Genomic DNA, 19,832 nt, shown 5'->3' with positions numbered 1-19,832 from the left:
ACATCTTCTATATTCCTGTACATTTCACATTATCTGAGTCATGCAAGCTTTAGCTTTATTTTAAAATGCAGCAGGAATGCATACGCAGTACTCTCAAACCACAGACATTTGAATGCAGGTTTAGGGCAACCATGCAAATGGACTCATACGAACCAAACTAGCACTTCTTATCAAACCCGTGTTTACGCTAGGAGACACCTATAAAGAAAAGAGTAATTATTTAAAGAAACAAAAAACTATTAAGTTATCAAAAGTTAGCCAAAGCTTTTTCACACCGTACTAACCCTATAGGTCTTAGTAGTTGCCGAAGGATCACTGTAGAGAGAAGAGGACTGTGATGGGGGAAAAAAAAATTTTTGGCTGCAGTACAAAGGAAGGTTTAAATCCATTGTTTTATATTTGCAATGAAGCTCTCGGAATTTAATGAAACACATAAAACTTAGATCTAGTACGATAACATATTTTAAAGGAACCATACATCTTGAAGAACAGAAGTCTATAATATGCTAATTAAAAAGAGTTAGTATTTTTATGGTAAAAACGTGGCATGAAAAAAGCATGAAACATAGGACTCGATGGCTCGGTCATGCAATTTCTCTCCTTGGTTATGAATATAAATCTAACCAAAGTCTACAATAGACAGAAATTGTTACCCTCTGATGACCAGAAGTTTATTATTTGCACTATGATAGCACTTACAGTCCCCCATCGTTGACCTGGGCCCTAACATACTATACTCTGTACAGTGCATAAAAGTTAAAGTGTCAAAAGTTTCTGGTTTCAGAGTTCTGCTACTAAAGAAAAGACAGCTACCGTATAGTAGCTGTTTGAGATGTGGGTGCAGACACTTATTCCACTCAGGTGTGTGCACACCCAGTGCACAAAAGCTAAAGAACTCATCCTAACAGTACCCATAGGGATGGTACTCATGGTCTCTGGTCCCTAAACCCCTCTCCTGGTTATTTAAAGGGCAGCGTCACCCCAATCCCACTCAGTTCCTTCGCATCAAACATCAAGAGATGCGACTCTTATGCAGAAGGCACCATGGGTGAGAAGTGGAATACACATCTGCACCCATCTTTCAAACAGTTATCGTCCAGGTAGGTAACCATTTTTTCATCGTTGATTGGTTCAGTCGTGTATTCCACTCAGGTGATTCACAAGCTGTATCAGTAGGAAGTAGGCTCAAAATCTACTTAAAGAACAACTGCAGAACTGCCTTCCCAAAGTTTGCATCTGATGTAGATGCAACCATAATAGCATAGCATTTGGTAAAATTATATACACAGGAGACTAGGTGCAAATGTCCAGTATCAAAACATCATTGATAAATGCAATTGATGTCACTTGAGCTCTCGTTGAATGAGCCCACAGTCTTTGTGAAGGTGTTGCCTGAACTACTCGTTATGCTGTCATAATACAGGAAGTTATCTGGAAATAGTCTGTGTGGTGACCACGTGATCCTTCATCCTGTCTGCATAGGAAACAGAAAGAAGTTGAACTACTAAATGGTTTAGGCCTCGCCAAATAAAAAGACACACATCATTTCACATCCAACAAATGAAGGTGCTGCTCTTCTGTGCTTGAATGTGGCTTAGGAAAGAATACAGTAAGCATATTATTTGGTTAATGTGAAACCACTTTATACAAAATTTTAGAATGCAGTCCTTGAGCTAGTCTTTGAAAAACTGAGTAAATGGTGGCTCTGCCATTAAAGCCTGCAGCTCACTTACTCTTCCTGCAGATGTGAAAACATGACAGGTGCAAGAGAGAGGGAGAACAAGTTGCCAGGGACTCAAACGGAGAATCCACGAGGGCAGCCAGCACAATATTAAGGTCCCACAAAGGAACTGCTTCTTTCACCGGTGGGGAAAAACACAAATGATTGCTTAGATACCTTACTACCGTGGGGTATGAGAAAATTGACTTTCTTTGGATCATAATATGGAACGTCGAGATCACTGCTAAGTGGATCCTCACTGAGCTGAGAGACAGACCAGAAGACTGAAGGTGTAACAGATATTCTGAAATGCCCTGAACGTGGGCTAGCATCAGTTGATTCCCCTAGGCCAATGACCAATCTAAAAACCGCTTCCACTTGGCCAAATAGGTAGCGCTAAAGGAGGGACTTCTACTATTGAGTAGCACTTGTTTAACAGCTTCCAAACAGCATTGTTCCTCTTCATCTAACCATGCCACGAGCTGCAGATTACTTAATGTTGGAAATCAAACTTGACCCTGGTGCAGAGTTAGTAGGTTGGGATAAAGAGGAAGAGATATGGGATATCAAACAGGTAGACTGAGGCGGCTGGATAAACAGCTTTGTCTTGGCCAACTTCAGGCAGCTTCAGTTTGAGAATAAGCCGAGATCGGGAGAAAGGAATACATCAGTGCCAATCCCCAATTCAGGTGGCAGCACCAGTTAAGGAACCTGGACTGAGATGCACTTGAAAGAAAAACTGATAGCACTTGTTATCTCATTACAAACAGGTCAATAGCCAAGATGCCCTATTCTGCGAAGATGGTCCTCAGTGAACTGATCTTCAGAGACTAGTCACGATTCTTGGAGAAATTCCTGCTGACGTGATCGGCCAAATGATTCTGGACCCTTGGTAAAGGAGATTCCATGTCTTCGCCTCCATATTTAAGCATCTCAGGATGAATGCCGTCCAAATAAGGTGCCTTGTTGTTTTGCCATCTTCTGCAATGCTTTTTTTACTCCTTCGATTTTTACCTCAGATAGATCTATATCTAGGACTAATGGTTTATCATGGTTAAATTCCAGTCTTGTAATTGGTTCTGGTTGGTTTAGCACTTCTCTGAAGTGTTCCACCCATCTAATTTCTTGTTCCTCCTGTGTGTTCAAAATTTCTCCTTCTTTCTCTTTCACTGGGACACTTCTGAATTTTGATCTATATCCTGTTAACTGTTTCAGGATCATGTAGACTGTTCTTGTACTGTTTCTTCACCCTGATCCTTCAGCTTCACTAGCCTTACTTTCTACCAAATTCGCTTATCTTTTTTGCACTGCTTCTTTACTGCTTTGTCAAGGTTCCTGTAGGTTTGTTTTGTTTCGTCAGTTGCATGTTTTAGTACTAGAGCCTTTAGTTTTATTTATAATTTTTCATGCTTCTTCTGAGATCCACTGTTCTTTACTGCTTCCTCTCTTTCTACCAATTATCTTTCCAGCTGCTTCTCGCATAGCTGTTTTGAAAAGATCCCACTATATTTCCACTTTGTTTTCTTCAAGATCGTTAAGGGCCTCAAACCTATTCTTGACCTCTATCTGGTACACTTTTTGGATCCTGAAATCTTGTTTCTGTGTATTGAATAATCTGAGTCTGTTCTCTCTTTTTAAGTGTTTTAAACTTCAATTTGATGTTTGCTTTCAGCAAATAGTGATTGCTTCCTATATCTGCTCCTCTGAATACTCATCTCTAATGATGTTTTCTATCTCTGACTAACACAAATATAGTCAATCTCATTTTGTGTACTGCCATCTGATGAAATCAGTGTCTTTTTGTGCATGTTTTATGTTGGAAGAAAGAACTGCAGATGCTAAGATTGTTTTCAGCACAAAATTCAAGAAGTTTTATGCCATTGTCTGATGTTGTTCCAGTTATATGTGGGCTGATGACTGTTTCCCAACCTCTTCTTTTGTTTCTGATCTGGGCATTAAGTAAAAAAAGCATTGCAGAAGCTGAAAAACAACAAGGCACCTGGTTTGGATGGCATTCACCCTGAGATGCTTAAATATGGAGATGAAGACGTGGAATCAGTCATCTGTTCGCTGTGCAACAAAATATGGATGGAGGCGAAAGTGCCGGAAGAATGAATTCTTAGTATCATAAGCAAGTTACCAACGAAAGGTGATCTAAAGTTCCAATTGTTCAAATTGGAGGGGAGTAACACTTCTATCTGTCACAGGAAAAGTATTACATTTACATTTACATTTCTTTGCATTGTATCTCAAACTTATCTTTTCCATTACTTCTTTTACTTGTTTTGTCCATTTTTGTAATCTGTTGGCATCTTCACTGATAAGAACGATGTCGTCAGCAAAGTCTAGATCAAATAGCCCTGAATTCTTCCATTTTAGGCCATACATATCACTGTTGCATTGTTTTAATCCATAGTCTATGACTAGCATAAACAAAAAAGGAGACAGGATGCACCCCTGCCTTACACCTGTCAAGATTGCGCCTTTGACCTCAAAAGGTCATCTTGTCCAGTCCCCTGCACTCATGGAAGTGCTGCATGAAGGAGAGCAACATTCCCACAGACACTCATTTACTGCCAAAATGTTATTGCTTCCTAACAAAGCTGGTTGGACTGTGCTTCTCCCTGCTTGTCCACATAATACACCGTGACGTTATTGGTAACTATATGAAACAGTGTCCTTGATCTGTGACCAAAAAGTTCTGCATGCATTGTAAATGGCTCAAAACTCCAGGATGTTAATACAAAGGGAAGCTTCCTGTTCTGTGGACACTGAAGATTCAAGGTTTGTGGAGAGGTGCACTCCCCTACCTAGCATGGAGGCATCAATAACTATGGTCCTGACCAGAGGAGGATGGGCAAAGGAATCACCCTCACCGATACTGATCTGATCTGTCCACCACTGTAGCAACTTGAGGATGGCAGTGGCACCTGCAGTAGGCCACCTAAATAATACTTAGTCCTACCATGAGTGCAGGGGAGTGGACAAGATGACCTCTCGAGGTCAAAGGCGCAATCTTGCGAGCTGGACCACATAAGTTCATGCCATGTTATAGCCTAGCAATCTCAGATGTACATGTATCATAGTTGAAAGATGAGAGCAGAGACACATGCATAAGTGACAAACTTCTTAAAATTGTTCATTAGGCAGAAACGCCCTCAGAGTCTAGTAGGGCCCAATTAATTTGATTTTTTGCGTTGGTATTAACGTTGACGTCTCTTTGCTCAAAATCAGATCCAGATTATCAAAGAGATGCAACGTGAACTGGACATGACAGAGGACTTGATCTCTGGACTTGCCCCCCACTAAACAATCATCCAGGTATAGAAAAACATGAATTCCTCTTTTGCTGAGATATACTGCTACAACAGTCACACATTTGGTAAATCCTTGTGGAGCCAAGGAAAAAGGGAAACAGTGTACTAATAATGCAGACCGGTTACTACAAATCTGAGAAACCTCCTGTGGCTTGGGAAAATAGCCACATGGAAGTAAGCATCCTGAAGATCGAGGGTGGCAAAACAGTTATTGTGATTCAAAGCAGGAGGAGTAGTAGCTACGATAACCATGAAAAGCTTATGCTCCAATACGTCTGTTGGTCTATAAAGTGCCACAGGACTCTTTGCTGCTTTTACAGATCCAGACTAACACAGCTACCCCTCTGATACTTGTTAACCGTGAAGTATCTCATGTAGTTGATGTACTTGTTGAGATCAAGGATAGGTTGCACCCTTACCTTGGACTTGGATCAGGAAGGATCATGAATAAAATCCCTTTCCCCGATTCTGAAGGGGAACCTCCTCTTTAACCCCTGAAGCCTGGAGAGTCTGCACCTGCTGAAGGAGCAGAGACTCATGAGGGGGTCCCCAAAAGGGACAAGGTAGGAGCATGGGAAGAAGGAATGGACAGGAATTGAATGGCATAACCCAGTCCCAGAGTGCCTAAGACTCACTTGTCCACAGTTATTGACTCACAAGCCTTGTAGACATGTGATAGCCTGCCTCAAGATGGTAAAGAAGCTTGGTAACTGGATTGTAAACCTTGAAGAGTCAAATTGACGGTTTTCCTGAAACTGATTAAAGACAGGCTGAATGGTTGAAATTGAGGCAATAAGACCTTCACCTTCCTGTATAGTGGGGATAATTCAACCTAAAGAACCACTGAGGTCAATATTGCTGCTGTTGCCCTGGGAAGCAAAACCTCTTTATTGACAGAATAAAAATCCCCAAAGAATGCAATGCATCTCAAAAGTACTCAATCATCTATTGAACCTCAGAAGCTATACCAGAGTTCTGCAATCATGATGCCCTTCTCATTGTTACAGCAGAGGCCATAACTCTAGAGGAAGCATCTGTCATGTCCAAAGCTGACTGTAGTGATGTCTTCGCCACTAGATGGCCTTCCACCATGAAAACCTTAAAACTCCTTTCTGGAGGAGTCTGGCAACTTATCTGTACATTTTGCTATCACTTCCCAATTATAAAGTCACACTTCAATAAAAGTGCTTGCTGATTGGCAACACATATTTCTAAGGATGAAGTAGAATAAATTTTCCTCCCTAAATAGCCCAGTCTTTTACAGCCCTTGTCCTTTGGTGTTGACTTGCATCTCTCCATCTTAACCTCTCATTAGCAGCCCTTACCACAAGAAAGTTAAGTGCTGGATTCGAACAGAAACAATCATTCACAGGCATTCAGTACATTTTGCTGTGGGTGGCAACACCCCAGTGTTCCACAGAGTCTTGGCAGGTTCCATGATCAGTTCATTTATTGGGAGAGCATGCATCCGATGAAGTGAGCTGTAGCTCACGAAAGCTTATGCTCAAATAAATTTGTTAGTCTCTAAGGTGCCACAAGTACTCCTTTTCTTTTTGCGGATACAGACTAACACGGCTACTACTCAAACAGTGCCATCTCAGTACTGATAGTGATGCTCAATGACCATCAAGAGCAATATCAAGAAGGTGAGGGCAAGGAGGAAGAGGTCTCTGAGCCCAACCCTGAATAACTTTCTAAGTAGTCCACAGGTATTGGAGAAGCCACTCCCAGAGGGGCCTGTAAACGTCCAGACTCATCCACAGTTTGGAATGTAGGATGCATCATTACCAACAAGGATTAAGCTTTAAGGAATTATGGGGCCTCGCACTCACACTTGGTACAGGAGCAGACGTCAGTACTGAAGTTCAAGCTAACACCAGTCCCACTGGTGCAGTGTGTGCTGGAGTAGTCATTGGCACCAAAGACAGTACCCTGTGCTGACAAGCCCCTGGGTACCAAAAAGGCGGGCAACCTCAACTCTACACCCTGAATTGGAGGAGGCACAGAAGACGGTGCCGACAATAATGACAAGTCTGCAACCACCAATCCAGATGGGGCCAACGACACCAAAGGAGCCATCACAGCTGAACATTCCTGAATTAGTGGAGAGTCAGGAACAGACAGGCTAATCAAGTCCAGTGCTGCCAGATACACCACAGGAGTTGAAAGACTCAGTGCAGATACTGACCCCATCCGTACCAGACTCAATGGATGCCCCATGGATGATATCAGAGTCAATGGTATGGAGTCCACTTGCTTTTGTCTCAGTATCTGTGAGCAGCCCTGCTCTCTCACATACTGGATAAATCATGGTGCCAGTCTGCAATCCTCTTAGAAGGGGAGGAACCTCTCCTAGCTCTGAAACAGCCCCGGTCTGTTTTATGAGACTGTTCTTTAGAAATACCAGAGGGAGAACAACAGTCTCTCTTCCTCCTGGGGGAGGAATCCAAATGTGGCCAAAAACCCATGTCAGTTCAGATGCCCTTGGGCGTGGGAGCCGACATTGTGGAGGTCCCCAATGCTGAAAGCCTCAGGACCTGCTCCAGGAGGTACTACTTCAAGCAAAAGTCTCTGGCCACATGCTTTCTCTCGAACTAACAGATGGAACAACTTTCTTTAACGTGCCCTTCCTCAAGGCACAAATGATAGAGTATGGGGGTTGCTACTGGGGACAGTTACCCCACATTACAGGGCAGTGGTTAATCCCTGGAGAGGGCATCACAATGGGCAAAATCCTATTTATTAATAAACTAAACCTAAGGGTACTACTAAACCAAATACAAGTAATAACTACATACGGGGCGGGGGAAAAAATCACATACAGCACTGTGAAACAAAGCGTGAGGTAAAAACCGCATTGAGCACTCTGATTCAAGCCGAAAGAAAGGCCGGATTAACTCTCCTTTGGGCACGGGACTGTTAGATTTTGAGGGGCCACTGTATACAAGTCTTTTTCCTAATTTAAAACAAAATCACCACAATTATGGCATTGAGGCTATTAACACTATACTAAACTTGCCTTTTAATTAACATAAGGCCATTCTATGGTTATATTTCAGTCTTAAAACATGTACAATATAGCTAGGTTAATTCAAAATAGCCTACTTCTTACCTTAGAACAGCTGTTATATTAGTTTCTTTCTAGGAGGGAGTTTGCGTGCAGGAGAGGGCTCCAGCCTGGGGCAGAGTGTTTGGGTACAGGAGGGGGTGCAAGGTGCAGGCTCCATCCGTGAGGCGCTTACCACAGGCGGCTCCCAGGGGGCAGCGCAGCAGCCCCACACTGCTCCTGGAAGCAGCTGGCTGCTGGCATGTCTCTGTGCGCACCTGGGGGACGGGAGACAGCATGTCTCTGTACACTACCCATGCCCACAAGTGCCACCTCTGCAGCTCCCATTGGCTGAGCTGGAGGGACGGTGCTGGCAGCAGGGGCAGTGCAAGGAGCTGCCTCCCCCAAACAAGGGGCCGCAGAGACGTGCCAGCAGCCAGCTGCTTCCAGGAGCGGCATGGGGCCACAGCATACAGGGCGCCTGCCTGACCCCTGCTGCGCTGCTGGCCTTTTAGCAGCCAGGAGATCGCGATCGACTGGCAGAGGCACCACAATCGATGGGTTGGTGACCACTGAATTGTATACAACTATGGATCTATTTTTGTGGGACCTCGCTTAGCCAGAGGTCCTGGGCTGCAGCCCCTAAAGCTTCTGCATTAATCTGGCCCTGGCCGGAAGCAGTAAGAAAGAACTGAGAGGGGTCAGAGTGGTGCTGCCCTCAAATAGCTAAGGGGCCAGAGGCAAAAGTTCCACCCCTACGGGTATTGCTAGGCAAAGTTCTCTGGCTTTGTTGTGTACATACTTGAGTGGAATTCACGTCTGCAACCACTCAAAGCAGCACAAGAAATGTCACATCTTGGGAAAGTCTGTTGGGCTAGTTACGAACTTGAGGACTAATGATTTTCCAAGATAAGGAAAGATGAGCAGAAAAGTTTTATTTTTAGTACCAATTTATATTTATAAAGCTGTAAAGAAGTTGGATCAAGTAAAATAGACTAATCATAATGGCTTAAGATAATATAAAAGTTATTTAATTTAGGCACATTTCACAAATCAAAATAAATAATTATTTTACAGAAAACTGTAAAAATTGAACTTTTGGCCTTGCTTATTATTCTGAATGATTTCCCTAGTTTGCCTGGGCAATTCAGTTAAAGATGGCCTTGAAAAGCATATAAGTAAACTTAAAACTCAATTTAAAATCAAACATATAGTAATAATTCATAACCTAAACCACTTAAAATGTATCTCAAAACATGCAGGAAACAAAACTGCTTCTATGTTATTTATCAACAGTGACAGAGAACAGTCCCTCAAATTCATCTGAGCAGCAATGTTAAAAATTAAGCAAGCATTTGGAGTCATGCTTATATTAGTTTTAATACTCCAGAATCTTAAGAGGAAAAAACCGTGCATAATAATTAAGCAGAAACCAAAGTACAGACAGACCCGAGTATGGTAGGTAGAGATTGGTTTGTTATGTCTAAGGCTGCTATAATTTCTTTGGTCATGGTAAAATCCACTCTGTAAAAAACAAAAAATTGTTCATAAAGTTATTGTGAACAAGAATTAAACCACAATAATGCCCAGACATCCCCAAACTTGTAAACAGACATTAAAAGTTATCCCTCATTTTTTTAGGCCAGGGCTCAAAATTGGTGCAATCTTCTGAAGGAAAAATGGTCGTTTCTTTAAAAAAAAAAAAAAGTACTCTTTAAAAAAATACGGAAAATGCTGACATTTTAAAAAACGCCTCATCCAGCCAGGAGAAGAAAATATGGGTTTGTTTTTTGCCCCATGCAAAACTAAGGAATGTCCCTGAAAAACCTGACAAGTAAATAATTATTACTTCAAAAATTTGACATCAAATAATAATAAATCAGAACACACTTATCCTTATTTGTTTAATCTGTTTCCATTAGATAATTTGTTGAATCAGAATTTGAAAGTAGAGAGAATTCATAAGTATGTAACAGTCTGTATCTTCACTACATTTTCAAAACACCAGTGAAAATATTTAATAAACCAGGCACCAAGCCGGCAAACACATTAAGCATATGCTTAGCTTTACATATGCTTAACTTTACAACTGTGAATAGTCCCACTGATGCTCACTAGTGGAGTTAAACATGTGCTAAGTGTGTGCAGGATCGGGGCCTGACTATCTTTCTTATACCACTGTTCTCAGAGAAAAACACATTCAAAGCTTATTGATTACATTTCTGATCATCTACATTGTGGAATTTAGCCCCCTACTTTCTTAACTATAAAAGTGTGTGTGTTTAAAGGGATCAAAAAGCACTGATCCATATTTCCATTGGAATCAGTGCAACTCAATGGGGAGTAAAGAACAATATATGCACATCCATTTTCCAAATTGGCTATATTTGTGTTCATGCATGCACAAGAGAGACAGCATGCAAGAACAAGTGTATTGGGATGTAGCAAATTATGGTTCTTTGGCAAGAGTGGCATTTTTAAAAATGTGGCAAACTATACAGTGCTGTGAAAATAAGGAAGTATTTCAGTAGTGAGAGAAAAGTATAGATTCAAGGTGGGATTTTTCCAAAGGTGGCCTAACTCTGTGCCCATTTAATCAATGACTCATTTATCAGGGCTGGGACCTTTTGAAAATACCATCCTAAATATATGTATTTTTTTAATTAAAGATTTCCTGTCAATATCTTATTTGTTTAAATTGAATAGTTGGACATTCTACAACCACTTTCTGGAGATCACGATAATCCCAACATCTTTTTCAACAAATTCACTGAAATGGTGTCAAATGTTTTTGGCAAACCTAACCTGCACAGCAGAATTTAAGATACTCATAACTGATAGAGTCAGGGGGGTAGATATGAAGTAAGTTTCTCTGTCCCCACAGAGCAAATTAAATGAAATCAAATGAAAAAGCTGAAAATAAATTTTCATCCACAGAAGTATTACTATTGCAAATATTTCCAAAAGCTTAGCAAAGACCTCTTTGTATAGGATTTAAATTCTGCTCCGAGTAGTACACACATAATTCTGCTGATACAACTGGAGTTGCAATTAATTCAGATTTGGTAAGGGCCAAATTCAAAGCAGAATTTGGCTACCATCACATAGGTCCCCTAGATTTCTTTTACTATAAACCAAGACATGAATAGCCCCAGTATAGTAAACATATATAGAATTTACTTGTAAAGAACCCTCTGTACTTATTTGGTATATTCATAACAAATATTGCATAAGAACACTAACCAACAGATCTTTATGGGAACTAGAAGACTTCTTTATACTGTGAGAGTCACTGTAAGCATGATTCTAGAAATAAAAATTTAGAAAGTCAACACTAATCAATAACAGCATCAACATCAGAGCATAATAAAAGAAGCAACATGTAATTCTTCACAAAACGCTTACCATTCTAGATGAGCATGGCCATAGAAAACACTGACCTACCTCGTAAGAGGAATGGGGATTGGGCCAAAATACCAGATGCAGGTTGCTCATATCACTAAACCCAAAAGAAGGGTCAGATGAGTGGGACTGCAACTTTACCTGTCTTGAGTTATCCAGTAAAGACAACCGGTGTTCAATATTCACAGTAGTTCTCAAAAAAGTAAAGTGTGCAAAATTGAAAAAATAAGCTTAAAAGATAAAAGTTTATGAAATTTTTATTCCTTTCACCTACTTAATCTATTTCATGGTTTATTGAAAAAGTTTATGGGTGTTAATCATCACTGTTTAAGAAAATTTAGTTTCTGGTTTGTTTACAGGTTCATGTTAGTAACAAAAATGTTTGATTCCTGTCTCTGCTTAAAGGGATCTGCACAAACCCAGCTTAACTTACTTCCAAGCAGGAATGGTAAATGGGAATAATTTTTTAAATTAACGGATCAGATACCCTGATCCCTGTGTTTGAGAATTTAAGCTTTTTTGTGGTTGTTGTATCTAGCCCTTATGATTTTGTGACCCAAATGTAACAGGCACAAGCTTTTCTTTCTGCACTTACAGAGTCTGAATCAAGAGACGTAAATTACTTACAGACCAAGTCTCAGACACAGTGCAAAATCTCAGCAGGCTCTGCAATGAGAAGCAGAAGAAATTCTTCCTGGACAGGTCTCTGAACTGGCTCCAGCCTAAAAGCTGATGTGGCCTCTGTAATGCTTGTGCTAATGTGGCTGCGGGGTAGGTGGTGAACCATTTAGATTGCATGTAGCAGATCAACTAGTCTTGGCCACAAATCCTTGCTGCACAATGGCAAACCCTGACAGGCAGGGCTCTGTCGTGTGTGAACCTCCTCTGTATTATCTGCCTCAGTAGTATTTGCCCCAACTGATATTGGAAGTGCCTTCCAGCCATCAGAACACCTCTCCTTCTGTGTATATTCTATGTATTTTTAAAGAAAAAAAAAAAAACAGATTTCCCACCATTCCAAATACTATTTCTGTCTCACAGATATAAGCAACTTTGCGAGTCCTAGTGTAGATGAGCTGGCAGCTCACCCCACTATTTTAGGACCATGGCAGCAGCCAGTACGGGTGCAGGGTTGTGCCTAGGTAGAACAAGTTGCAAGATCAGGGCATTAGCAGTTATCATAAATTAGTATATTTTGATGCACAATAATAATATATTAGTTTTTGAAAATGTATGTTTCCTCAGTCTAATCTGTATGCCAAGTTAAATGGAGGTAATATTTTTAAATGGCAGAGGTAAGTAGAAAAGGCTTTAAAGGAACCCCATGCCAATACCATGCTCTTCAGAACAGTAATTATAATGCTACTATAATATTACCTTAAAATAGAAATTTAACAATGAGTGACACATACAGATGGCTATTTAGATTTAAAATTCTATATTCTATAACTTTATTTTTTGTCAGAAAAGTAGTTATATATGCACCCTTCCAAAATAGTTACATTTGTAATCATTTCCTAACTAAGAACACAGTAGGTAAGGTGTGAATTTAGTGATAATTTTTAAGAGCTCACAATCATTCAAAATTAATGTGATCAGGTCTTTTGAAAGTAGCCATTATTCATATAAAGACATGCAAATTATCCACATACTGAGAGAGAATGTCTTGTAGATCTATCCTTCCCACCATCACGCTAAAGGTATGGTAAACCAACGGAGAAGAAAGAAGAATTTCAGAATGCCAAGACAACAGGAAATCAGGATAGAAAAAAATAAAAATTTAAAAATGTTAATATCAATAAAGTAGTAGTCAAAAATTAAGAGGATTAAAAGAATCCCAGATATACTGAGTACAAGTCAAAATTCACACTATGGAATATTATGCATCACAAACTGGTATTTCTGAGGGAAAATAGATTTTTTAAAATTAGAATGCCTATTTCATAGCACACTGCTAAAATTGTGCAAATTTCTGAAAAGCAGGCCTGTCGATTAATCGAAGTTAACTCACGTGATTAACTCAAAAAAATTAATTGCAATTAAAAAAATAATTGATTAATTGCACTGTTAAACAATAGAATATCAATTGCAATTTATTAAATATTTTAGGATTTTTTCTACATTTTCAAATATATTTCTATTACAACACAGAATACAAAGTGTACAGTGCTCACTTTATATTATTACAAATATTTGCCCTGTAAAAACGATAAACAAAAGAAATAGGATTTTTCAATTCACGTCATACAAGTACTGTAATGCAATCTCTTTATCGTGAAAGTGTAACTTACAAATGTAGATTTTTTGTGTGTTACATAACTGCACTCAAAAAGAAAACAATGCAAAAAACTTTAGCGCCTACAAGTCTACTCAGTCCTACTTCTTGTTCAGCCAATTGGTAAGACAAACAAGTTTGTTTACATTAATGGAAGATACTGCTGACCGCTTCTTATTTACATGGTCATCTACAAGTGAGAACAGGCATTCGCATGGCCCTTTTGTAGTCAGCATTGCAAGGTATTTATATGCCAATATGCTAAAGATTCATATGCCCCTTCATGCTTCAGCCACCATTCCAGAGGACATGCTTCTATGCTGATGATGCTCGTTAAAAGAAGTATGCATTAATTAAATTTGTTACTGAACTCCTTGGGGGAGAATTGTATGTTTCCTGTTCTGTTTCACACACATTCTGCTGTATATTTCATATTATAGCAGTCTCGGATGATGACCCAGCACACGTTCATTTTAAGAACACTTTCACTGCAGATTTGACAAAATGCAAAGAAGGTACAATGTGAGATTTCTAAAGACAGATACAGCACTCGACCCAAGAATTAAGAATCTGAAGTGCCTTCCAAAATCTGAGAGGGACGAGGTGTGGAGCATGCTTTAAGAAGTCTTAGAAGAGCAACATCTGACGCAGAAACTACAGAACCCGAACCACCAAAAAGGAAAAGTAACCTTCTGCTGGTGGTATCCGACTCAGATGATGAAAACGAACATGTGTCAGTCCCCTTTGCTTTGGATCATTATCAAGCACAACCCGTTATAGGCATGGACGCATGTCTTCTGGAATGGTGGTTGAAGCATGAAGGGACATAGGAATCTTTAGTGCATCTGGCACATAAGTGTCTTGTGATGTTGGCTGCAACAGTGCCATGCAAACGCCTGTTCCCACTTTCAGGTAACATTGTAAACAAGATGTGGGCAGCATTATCTACTGCAAATTGTAACCAAACTTCTTTATCTGAGCGATTGGCTGAGGTAGGACTGAGTGGACTTGTAGATTCTAAAGTTTTACATTGTTTTATTTTTGAATGCAGGTTTTTTTTGTACATAACTCTACATTTGTAAGTTCAACTTTCATTATAAAAAGAGATTGCACTACAGTACTTGTATTAGGTGAATTGAAATATACTATTTCTTTTATTACCTATTAGCTATTACCAGCAGGAGAGTGAGTTTGTGTGTGTGGTTTTTGGAGGGCGGTGGGGGGGGGTGAGAAAACCTGGATTTGTGCTGGAAATGGCCCACCTTGATTATCATACACATTTTTTCGACATAAAGTGCTCTTAAAACCAATTTCTGTACTCCTCCCAACAAGGGGATTAGTGCTGAAATCAACATCGCCGTTTCGAATTAGGGTTAGTGTGAACACAATTTGAAGGTATTGGCCTCCGGGAGCTATCCCACAGTGCACCTTTGTGACCACTCTGGACAGCACTCTGAACTCGGATGCACTGGCCACGTGTACAGGAAAAGCCCTGGGAACTTTTGAATCTCATTTCCTGTTTGGCTAGGCGAGCTCAGCAGCACAGGTGACCATGCAGTCCCAGAATCGAAAAAGAGCTCCAGCATGGACCTAATGGGAGGTGCTGGATCTGATCGCTGTATGGGGAGAGGAATCCGTGCTATCAGAACTGCGTTCCAAAAGACGAAATGCCAAAACATTTCAAAAAAATCTCCGAGGTCATGAGGGACAGAGGTTACATCAGGGACACAACACAGTGCCGCGTAAAACTTAAGGAGCTCAGACAAGCGTACCAGAAAACCAAAGAATCAAACGGATGCTCTGGGACAGAGCCCCAGACATGCCGCTTCTATGCTGAGCTGCATGCAATTTTAGGGGGGGGCCGCCACCACTACCCCACCGCTGTCCTTGGACTCCGAGGATGGGATACTCTCCGCCATGGCTGAGGATTTTGCAGATGGGGAAGATTAGGAGGACGACAACGAGCTTGGGGAGAGCACACAGCACACCGTTCTCCCCAACAACCAGGATCTTTTTATCACCCTGACTGAAATACCCTCCCAAACCAGTGATGCCAGAGAAGGGACCTCTTGTGAGTGTACCTTTTTTAGTATAATACATGTTACAAAACAAGCGTTTAATGATTAAGTAGCCCTGAGGACTTGGGATGCATTCATGGCCAGTACTGCTACTGGAAAAGTCTATTAACGTGTCTGGGGATGGAGCAGAAATCCTCCAAGGACATCTCCATGAAGCTCTCCTGGAGGTACTCTAAAAGCCTTTGCAGAAGGTTCCTGGGGAGAGCAGCCTTATTCTGTCCTCCATAGTAGGACACTTGATCACGCCATGCTAATAGCAAGTAATCTGGTATCATTGAATGACAAAGCCTGGCAGCGTATGGTCCTAGTGCTTGCTGGCATTCAAGCAACATCCGTTCTTTATCTCTCTGTGTTATCCTCAGGAAAGTGATATCGTTCGTGGTAATCTGGTTGAAATAGGTGAATTTAATTAAGGGGACATTTCGAGGTGCCCGTTCCTAATGGGCTGTTTGCCTGTGGCTGAAAAGAAATCCTCCCTGCAGTTAGACACACGGTGGGAGGGGGGGCCACTGGCGTGGAGCTGTTCGCGTTTGGCTAGCAGGGATCTTCCCTGATACCAGCCAGGGGGGAGGGGAAAAGCGATCATCCCAGATAATTGGATGTGGGGAGGGCGTTAGTTTGTTTTCTGCTGCTGCACGTTAACAGGAAAACTGCAGCAGTAAATGGCCAACTCAACGGGCTTTACTTGGTATGGGAAAGGAGGGGGCTGCTGTTATGAAGGCTGCAGAAGCCAAAAGACCTTACTTACAAAAGGCTTACCATGGCCGCCTGTGAGCTGAATTCTGTTGCCTGGCCCTGTGTGTGTGATCTCTAACACCAAAGCCGCAGGCACTCAATACAAGATGCAAAATGCAACCTTGTACCAAAATCACATATGCTATGTAATGTGAATAATGGTGTTCACCGTGAAAGAGTATAGCCATTGTTCTGTAAAATGTATCTTTTTAAATACTTCACTCCCTTTTTTCTTCCAGCAGCTGCAAATGTTTCAAGCCTCCCTCCTCCGTCCCAGAGGCTCTCTCAGATAAGGCAGTGAAAAACACACATGCGCGATGAAATGATCAATGAGCTCATGCAGTTGTGCAGCACTGACAGAGCTGTGTGGAGGGACACAACAGCAGAGTACCGGACAGTGGCCGATGAACGTGAAGAGAGGTGACGGCAGGAAGCTCAGAGGAGGCATGAGGAAACGCTGGGAATACTGCGGGATCAAACGGACATGCTCTGACGTCTGGTGGAGGTTCATGAACAGCAGCAGGATCACAGACTGTCGCTGCAGTCCCTGCTTAACCGCCCTCCCTCCTCACCCAGACGCCCAAGAACGCAGGGTGGGAGGCTCCGGGCACCCAACCACTCCACCCTAGTGGACAGCCCAAGCAACAGAAGGCTGGCATTCAACAAGTTTTAAAGTGGCCTTTTCCTTCCCCCCATCCTCCTCCCACACCAGAGCCGGGCTACCTTGTGAGTTATGTCCCTATTTTTATGATCAATTTATAAAGAATACATGTTTTTTAAATGATAGTGACTTTATTTCCTTTGCAAGCAAGCTGTGATCGAAGGCGGGAGGGCAGGTGGCTTACAGGGAATTAGAGTCAACCAAGCGGGAGGGTTTTCATCAAGGAGAAACAAACAGAAGTGTCAGTACCCTGGCCAGTCATGAAACTGGTTTTCAAAGCTTCTCTGTTGCGCACTGCACCCTCCTGTGCTCTTCTAACTGCCCTGGTGTCTGGCTACGCATATTCAGCGACCAGGCGATTCACATCAACCTCCCAACCCCGCCATAAACGTCTCCCCCTTACTCTCACAGAGATTGTGGAGCACACAACAAGCAGCAATAACAATGGCAATATTGGTTTCGTGAGGTCTGAGCGAGTTAGTAAACTGCACCAGCAACCCTTTAAACATCCAAATGCACACACTACCACCATTCTGCACTTGTTCAGCTTATAGTTGAACAGCTCCTGACTACTGTCCAGGCTGCCTGTGTATGGCTTCATGAGCCAGGGCATTAAGGGGTAGGCTGGGACCCCAAGGATAACTATAGGCATTTCAACATCCCCAACGGTTATTTTATGGTCTGGGAAGTAAATCCCTTCCTGCAGCCGTTTAAACAAACCAGAGTTCCTGAAGACGCGAGCGTCATGAATCTGTCCCGGCCATCCCACATTGATGTTGGTGAAACGTCCCTTGTGATCCACCTGTGCTTGCAGCACCATTGAAAAGTACCCCTTGCGGTTTATGTACTGGCTGCCCTGGTGGTCCGGTCTCAAGATAGGGATATGCGTTCCGTCTATAGCCCCACCACAGTTAGGGAATCCCATTGCAGCAAAGCCATCCACTATGACCTGCACATTTCCCAGGGTCACTACCTTTGATAGCAGCAGCTGAGTGATTGTGCTGGCTACTTGCATCACAGCAACCCTCACAGGAGATTTGCCCACTCCAAATTGATTCCCAACTGGCCGATAGCTGTCTGGCGTTGCAAGCTTCCACAGGGCTATTGCCACTCGCTTGTGAACTGTGAGGGCTGCTCTCATCTTGGTATTCTTGCACTTCAGGGCAGGGGAAAGCAAGTCACAAAGTTCCATGAAAGTGCGCTTACGCATGCGAAAGTTTCGCAGCCACTGGGAATCGTCCAAGACCTGCAACACGATGCGGTCCCACCACTCTGTGCCTGTTTCCCGGGCCCAGAATTGGTGTTCCATGGCATGAGCCTGCCCCATTAACATGTTCTCCAAATTACAGGGGAACGCGGTTTTAGAGAAAAGTGTGTTCATGTCCTCATCACCGCGCTGCCGTCGCCTCCTTGCCTGGTTTTTCAGGTGCTGGTTCTGCATACACTGCACGATAATGCGTGAGGTGTTTACAATCATCATAACTGCTGTGGTGAGCTGAACGGGCTCCATGCTTGCTGTGCTATGGCGTCTGCTCCTGCTCGGGAAATCCAGTGAAAAGGGTGCAAAATGATTGTTTGCCCTTGCTCTGGCAGAGGGAGGGGCGACTGCCAACATGGCTTACAGGGTTGGCTTGCAGGGAATTAAAATCAACAAAGGGGGTGGCTTTGCGAGAAACAGATGGCTCCCTCAAGGATAGAACTCAAAACCTCAAGGATAGAACTCAAAACTGGGTTTAGCAGGCCGTTAATTTCACAGAGGGAGGGAGGAGAAAATGAATACAAAACAAATCTGGTCTATTTTTGTTTTGATCCATTTCATCTATCTTTATACATCTTGCTGGCAGCAGACTGTGCAGTACGACCGCTAGCCATCGTCATCTCCTGGGTGCTCGGCAGAAGACGGTGCAGTATGACTGCTGACCATCGTCTTCTGCTGGCTGCAGATTAAAAGACAGTACACTGCCGGTAGGACTGAACCGCCATGAGACAAAATTTAAAAGGAAAATGACCTGGCTGAGTCACTCCCATGTTTGCCCAGGCGCCCCGACCTCATCAAGGTCTGTTAAAAGAGCACCCTGGACTACGTCGACGATGGCTACCAGTCATACTGCACTGTCTGCTGCCAAAAGGCCATAAACTGCTGCTGTGTAGCAATGCAGTACTGCATCTGCCAACACGCAGGAGACATACGGTGACGGTTAGCTGAGCGGGCTCCATGCTTGCCATGGTATGGCGTCTGCACAGGTAACTCAAGAAAAAAGGCGGAAAACGATTGTCTGCTCTTGCTTTCATGGAGGGGGGGATGGAAGGAGGGCCTGACGATATGTACCCAGAGCCACCAGCGACAATGTTTTAGCTCCATTAGGCACCGGGATTTCTACCCAGAATTCAAATGGGCGGTGGAGACTGCAGGAACTGTGGGATAGCTACCCACAGTGCAATGCTCCGGAAGTCGACGGTTGCCTCGGTACTGTGGACACACTCCGGTGACTACATTCACTTAGAGCATCTGTGTGAGGGGGGGACACAATCGACTGTATAAAAACGCTTTCTACAAAGCCGACTTCTATAAATTCGACCTAATTTCATAGTGTAGAC

General features: G+C 42.4%; 1 protein-coding gene across 7 annotated transcripts in view; it reads right to left on the bottom strand.

Moving 5' to 3' along the window:
• LRRFIP2 (LRR binding FLII interacting protein 2) overlaps positions 1-19,832 on the bottom strand; it is a 138,089-nt gene that overhangs the window by 68,211 nt on the left and 50,046 nt on the right. Inside the window, exons 7-12 of one of the 7 annotated variants that reach the window (XM_073333006.1) lie at positions 13,138-13,179; positions 11,327-11,389; positions 9,533-9,607; positions 7,575-7,577; positions 285-332; positions 154-198 (exon numbers count right to left, since the gene is read on the bottom strand). The exons of 5 other annotated variants lie outside the window; for them this stretch is intronic. In XM_073333006.1, the coding sequence (XP_073189107.1) occupies positions 154-198; positions 285-332; positions 7,575-7,577; positions 9,533-9,607; positions 11,327-11,389; positions 13,138-13,179 (276 nt within the window). The remainder of the gene's footprint in view (positions 1-153; positions 199-284; positions 333-7,574; positions 7,578-9,532; positions 9,608-11,326; positions 11,390-13,137; positions 13,180-19,832) is intronic. One more of the 7 variants, XM_073333000.1, reaches the window with a different exon arrangement.

The sequence above is a fragment of the Lepidochelys kempii genome, chromosome 2, assembly GCF_965140265.1.
Source record: "Lepidochelys kempii isolate rLepKem1 chromosome 2, rLepKem1.hap2, whole genome shotgun sequence".
Classification (NCBI taxonomy): Eukaryota; Metazoa; Chordata; order Testudines; family Cheloniidae; genus Lepidochelys; species Lepidochelys kempii.
This window is presented reverse-complemented; position numbering and strand designations above follow the sequence as displayed.